Source organism: Cyprinodon variegatus, unplaced genomic scaffold (assembly GCF_000732505.1).
Source record: "Cyprinodon variegatus isolate N-32 unplaced genomic scaffold, C_variegatus-1.0 Scaffold953, whole genome shotgun sequence".
Taxonomy (NCBI): Eukaryota; Metazoa; Chordata; class Actinopteri; order Cyprinodontiformes; family Cyprinodontidae; genus Cyprinodon; species Cyprinodon variegatus.
This window is the reverse complement of record NW_015151406.1, coordinates 225,912-232,132: the sequence shown is the minus strand read 5'-3', so window position 1 is coordinate 232,132 and position 6,221 is coordinate 225,912. Positions and strand designations below refer to the sequence as shown.

The following is a 6,221-nucleotide window of genomic DNA, read 5'->3' as shown; positions in this document are numbered from 1 at the left end:
TCCTGCCTCATCTCCGTCCACCGATACATCAGCGCCTGGGACTCTCTGGGTGGTGCCTGCCGCGTTGCGTTGGCAGCTGGCCAGCTTAAATCAATCTCAGCCTCTTGCCATGGACTAAACTATAAGACCAGGTTAGTGACTCACATGGTCGTTATCATCCACTTCCAGAAAGACGTGGTCACTAACCTTTGGTCTCCTCCTGCAGAGGTTCCTGCCTTAGATGCTGACGTCACTCACTCCGGATCAGTTTTCAATAAACGTTTTGAAAAATCTAACTGTCCGCTTTGAATATTGGATCCTTCCGTTCTGAGCTTGACAAAATGTCTCTTTAAGGTAAATGACATCACAGTTGGACAATGTCTATAAACCCTATATGAAGCTCTTGCAGAGCTAGAGTGATAGACATTTTTAATGCGCAAAGTATCACTTCCACAGATTCTTCCTTCCGGCTGCTGTTGGACTTCAATACCATCACGGCTCCTTACAGGCCCAGTATGTGTTTGCACACAGGCTGCTGGTTGAACTGGTTTTTGATCTTATCAGGAAATCATTTGCATTCTTCTAATCCCTGTAATGTGTCTTACAGACGTTCATGGATGTAAATTTACTGTAGGGCTGTTTATTTTCCTGATCTGGAAGTGTTTTGTGTTTTTCATGAATATGGCACAGTTTTGTGATTCTGGATGTTAACATCCTTCCTTTTTAACAGGAATTTGCCTTTATTGATAGGAATTTTAGTTTTTTTTTCTTCCTCTCTAACATGTGCTTCTGTTATCTGCTACTGTAAAGTTGAACTTCAATTTTGTTTATTTTTATTTTGTCTTCTGTCCATTTTTATTTTCCATGTCCCCATTCTAGAAGAAAACAGGCAATATCCACAAATAACAGAGTACCGGCTAAATATCATTTAGCACATTATATAATTTTGGTGTATTTTTGCTTTATTTTATACAGCTAGATAGATGTATACATAGTATACAGTACAGGTGACAAGCAATAAAAACAACATCATATGTACATAAGGGAAAAAAGTAACTGCCATCGTTCAAAGATGATCTACCAGGTCCTTCTAGAGCAAATGACATAATGATTGGAATTCATTGCAAAAGTACAAACATAGAGAACACCAGGTTCTAATATTGTAAAATTAAACACATTAAGATTTTGTTTTTGCGAGCTTCAACTCAAAGAATATATCTAATTGTATAATAGAAAGTAAAAAATAAATTTCACATTTAAATGCTTTGTCAAAAATCTAAATTCACCTCTTTCTTGTTCACTACAACAACTTCAACATAATCTGAGCAAAAAGCAATGAGAAGATTTTGTCATTGTGAAATGGGCTCTAACAAAAAATGCTTATGCAGAAAACACAGAGACAATATGTCCAATACCTTTGATAAAGAGTCATTCTGAGGCTAAATGAGGTCAGAGGCCACACCCAGGACAGTTTACAGTGCAATCAGAAATGGCTAATATTCGTCATTGTCATGTTACACCCAACCTATTGTGACCTGGTTTCACTTTTAATCAGGAAAGCCTTACATGCCACACTGTAAACACAGCTTTTCTCAAAGCGACAGTATTAAGCAAAGCTCTCTGGCTGCTCTATCCGTTTCCAGGTCTCCCCAAAGTCAGTCCTGGCAGGCCGCTGTCCTGCAGGTTTTAGAGGTTTCTCGGCTTCAGCACAGCTGAATCTAATGATTGCAGTTTAGCAAAAGCCTGTTAATCAATCATTAATGTAAATCAGCTGTGCTGGAGCAGGGAAACCTCTAAAACCTGCAGGACAGCGGCCGTCCAAGACAGACTTTGGGGAAGCCTGGTTTAAGCTGGAGAGAGCAACACATACTTTAAGACCTTTTCAAAGGGGCTTCATCAGATTTTAGATTTAGTCAAACTCTGAATCTCACCCTTGTAAGCTGATTATAAGATTATTATTGATGCACCTATTTTTCCAAAAGCTGCCAGCAGGTGTATTAAGATCCCCCAAAGGGAAACAAATGTATTATTTCTCTGAAAGTAGATTTTTATTACCAGTCTGGAAAGATCACTAATAAATATTGTTGTATTTTTTCATACACATTGAGGATTTGCCAAGAATCTCTTAGAAAAATCTCCAATCGTGTCCCCACCAGAAATGAATCAGCACCATGTGATGGCAGTAAGTTTGGTTGGAAAATTTAGATTTCTCTTATTTCATATATTGATTTTTTTCCCTCAGTCAGTTTCACCTGCAAGGCCACACAATTCCCCTGCTTGAGGGCTGTTTGGAGAAAAGACATACCTTATTCCCATAACAAACCAGATTCTTTCTCAATGTTTATTCATAACATGTTACTGTTTAACCAAAGTGTCTGTAATTTGTTTGACTCTGAATACTTTCCATTATTGTAAGTATGGGGGAACGAACGCGGCCCAGATCAGAACAGGGCTGATTACCGTGCAATAAGGGCCGCATGATGAACTGTTCTCTCTTTGCAAAGATAAAAATAAAGTGCAGACTGATTGAAATCCATCAATCCCCATTTATTTAACTGGGGTGAATAGTTGATTAGTTCCCAAGACAGTAAGGCACCCTTTTTCAGTTCATTGTACCAATTCTGGTTTTTTCTTTTTCTTTCAAAGTTATAAATAGGACCCTCTGACTGACTGTGAGGAACTGTTAAAGCCCTCCTGGAAGCACCGTGCTTGACCATACTTCGCCTGCCCAGTAAACAACATGCCCACTTTCTCATACCAGTGAGTGCAAAAGCTGCACAATTACACTATATGTTCCCATTTTTCGGCTGTAAGAGGTCTGGATTTGATCAGCCTTTCTAAAAAAGGGCCAGATTGCTAAAAGTGGTCCAATACCGTTGCTACAGCAGCTCTAGGGCGACATGGGGAGAGGAGAGAATCATGGGGAGAGGTGGCGTCACTGAAGGCAAATCTCTTTCTTCCAGTTGGAAAAACATCTAATGTTTCATAACAAATTTATACTGCTTAGTTCCAAATGGCCTATTTTATCATTTATATGCCTATTGTTGACTTGGGAAGACCTAAAAAAGCATAATGTCTAACCTTTCAATGTTTCAGGCCATTAAGTAAGATTTTATAAGACAATGGTAATCTGAGTAAGCGCAACATCAGGTTTTCAAAGGATGATCTTATAAAGGAAAGAAGAAAACCTAACAAATCAGCTCCAGGCATAAATATAACTGCACCACACCATGAAAACTGAATTATCGTAACTGTTATCAGCTACAGTTTTGGTTCATAACAGAAAAAAAAAAAGAGCTTTGCTCAAGTACTTTTTAACCCCTTAAGCCCTGAGAGTCTTAGGAGCAAATTCAGCCTGAAATTGCACATGTAAATAAAATAAAAGTATAGCTCCCAAACTATAAATTCGAAATACGATAGTTTGTATTTGTATGACACAAAGGCATTGAGGAATATTTTTCAGGTTGCACCATTTTTTCATGTCACCATGTCTGATTTATAGGCGATTAAACAAAGCAAAAAATGAAAAATATTTAGCTTCAACCAATTTTTTTCCAAAAGAAACTGCAAAACACCATGAAAGCCAATTTGAAACTCTGAAACTCTGACTTTATAGATCCACATCTCCACTAACCTGACTCCGCCAGATGGATTTGCTCCACATATCCATCTGCAAACCTTCCGTTGCAGTAATTTTGGGAAGGGGCGAAAATACTGGTTAGCTGATTGGCCTATGTTGGTGATAGACGGGCCAAATAAACCAATCAGATCAACGAAGCATATGACGTACTAACAGAGCGACGACCAAAACACAACCACAAGCCAGGCTACTCTTGCCGAAACCAGTCGGGAGAAGAGCAAAAACATCTTTTCCTCTGAGAGAAGCCTCCAGAGCAGTGTTTTGCTCTTCTTTCAGTGAAGAAATACTCTGTAATTCCCATAAAACTTGCTCGATAGCCACGCTAACGCTAGTTTCATCGGCTGAAGCCGCCATGTTATTTAGACTGAACTGTCGCGCTTCTCGTTGCGTCACACCTCAACCCGCCTCAAAGCCAACGCTGATTGGACGTTCGTTTGGTGAACGGCTCCAAATTTTCTTTAACGGAGAGTCTCCAGACTGATCTGCGAGTGAAACCTTGAAAGCTCGCGAGATCAGGATGGTCTCACGAGGCTACATCTTCACTATAACTCAAGCAAATTTAGACTGAATAAGTTGAAGCATGTTTGTTCCACAAAGGTTTTAGTGGGCAGGGTGCTTGGAGGAAATATGATTTTGAAAGCTGTGTGGATGAAACACCGTGTGACTGTGTTTTGGCAATACCTATAAATAGATAAAGAGGAGCAGGTGTCTGTTGGGCCTGGTACCGGGCCCACTGGGGTTGAGGGGTGAAAGTTTTTTTGTAAAATAATCTTTGGGTCATTTATTGGGTTTCTTTTTACTCTAAACTAACCAATCACAGGTCATACTTCTAAATCAGAAAGATATTTTTCAGGAAGGTCTCTCTCTTTCTTATCAAGGCTGGTCATTGAAGGCAGATTATTGGTTAAAAAAGTGTATTTTGATATGTAAACTATTATATGAATCTGTTTTCCTGTGATTCAAACCCTATTTGAACTCACTAGGAAAAACACAGCTTTATTTCCCAAGATGGCTTAGTGTGAAATTGGACCAGAACTTATTACCATCACTAAACAGGATTGAATTAAACAGCTGCCAGCTGTGCAACAACAAAATATCTTAAAACAACAAGAAAAAAAAAAGACATGTTTCCCAGGCAGGCGGGACAAAAGCAGCTGATGTCTGACCTGATGTTTTTCTGTTACTGTCAACTTTAACTTGGAAAAATTGACGTTATAAAAATTTGCCAATACTCACTGCTACGCAGGGCATTGGCTCTTCCATTTATATTGAGGCCTACAGATAATAAAGCTCATCCTGAAGTCAGGGTTCTCCCTCATGTCTCACCAAACGCTCTAGTCTGGCGTAAAACTCAGTGGTTTGGGAACGTCTAATTACTGATGCAGACATATTTGAACAGCACTCCCTTTGACAGCTGGGCAAAGTAACAACAATATACATACCACGTCTTAAAAGAACACCCATACATCCTGGTATGTCCAGATGGAGGTAGTCTAACATAAATGGAGACCTTTGACTGATGGGCTCGACGTTTCTTGCCTTTAGTAGATAACTTGTTTTAAGACAAGGGTGAATCAAAAACCCATCACATTTGATTTGATTCAGGAGTTTTTGCAACTGACATTGCAGTGGAATCATATTGATATTTTGAGACATATTCACCTGATCTCAGTAAATCCTTTGGATCTGTGTTGCACTAGCATGGCATCAAGTTACAAAGGTCCAGTTCCTGAGGCTTCCTCTTGCCAGAGCAGTGGTTTCTGGGCAGATTTAGGCCGTTCTCCGTTATGCAGCGCACTGGGCGTCTTTTAAAGCCTCTGCCACAGGACTTTGAGCACGGAGACCAGGTCCCTACATCCCACATGGGACATGGATCACCACACGCTCTTATTGCTTCAGGCCTTTTAGCACTGTCACAATCTGTTGCAAGACGTCCTTCTGTGCTCTGGCACTGTACCAGCCTCTTCTGGAGACCGTTCCCACAGGTCACTGTGCATGAATCCCATGATGATGTTACCCAGTGGCTAATGGGTCTCTTACCCATCACCTCGTTCTTGTTTTTGGTGTTTTTCTCATCTGTCAGGACACTGTTTTGAGATTTGTGGCTTTTCTCCTCTTTCCGTAGAACCTTGTCGTCCTTACGCTCCTTTGAGATGTAGAAAGAGTAGCGGATTCTCGGCGGAGTCATCTTCCCCACAGAGAGCACCTCCACCGTTAGCGGCTCCTGCAGAGGTCTGGTAGCCTGGAGAATCTCAACAGATGTGGATGTGCCACTGTAGCGCAGCAGGCTGCCTTTAAGTAGCATGTCCCTCTCTGCGGCCGACACCACGTAGTTTCCATTCAGAAGGTAATTTCCATGCCTATCCTTCACAGCGAGGTAGTTTTCATCACTGACCATTCCTCTGTACCCGCGTTGGCGGATGTCAATATTGGAGGCTCCGACGGGCAGCGTCACCACAAAGTTGTAGCCGTTACTGAAAATCAAAAAAAGAACATTCAGTGGTAAAACACAAAGATTAAATACTTTGAGTAAAGAGCATGTTATCTATATGAGTAGAGGTGTCAAAAGTATTCATGTTTATCACTCGAGAAGTATAAATCC

General features: G+C 40.6%; 1 protein-coding gene across 1 annotated transcript in view; it reads right to left on the bottom strand.

The window, feature by feature from the left end:
- Positions 1–4,811: 4,811 nt before the first annotated feature.
- Positions 4,812–6,221, bottom strand: part of adamts15 (ADAM metallopeptidase with thrombospondin type 1 motif 15) — a 31,312-nt gene continuing 29,902 nt past the window's right edge. The window contains 1 exon segment of the mRNA XM_015398698.1: positions 4,812–6,093. Coding sequence (XP_015254184.1) covers positions 5,316–6,093 — 778 coding nt within the window. The 3' untranslated portion in view covers positions 4,812–5,315.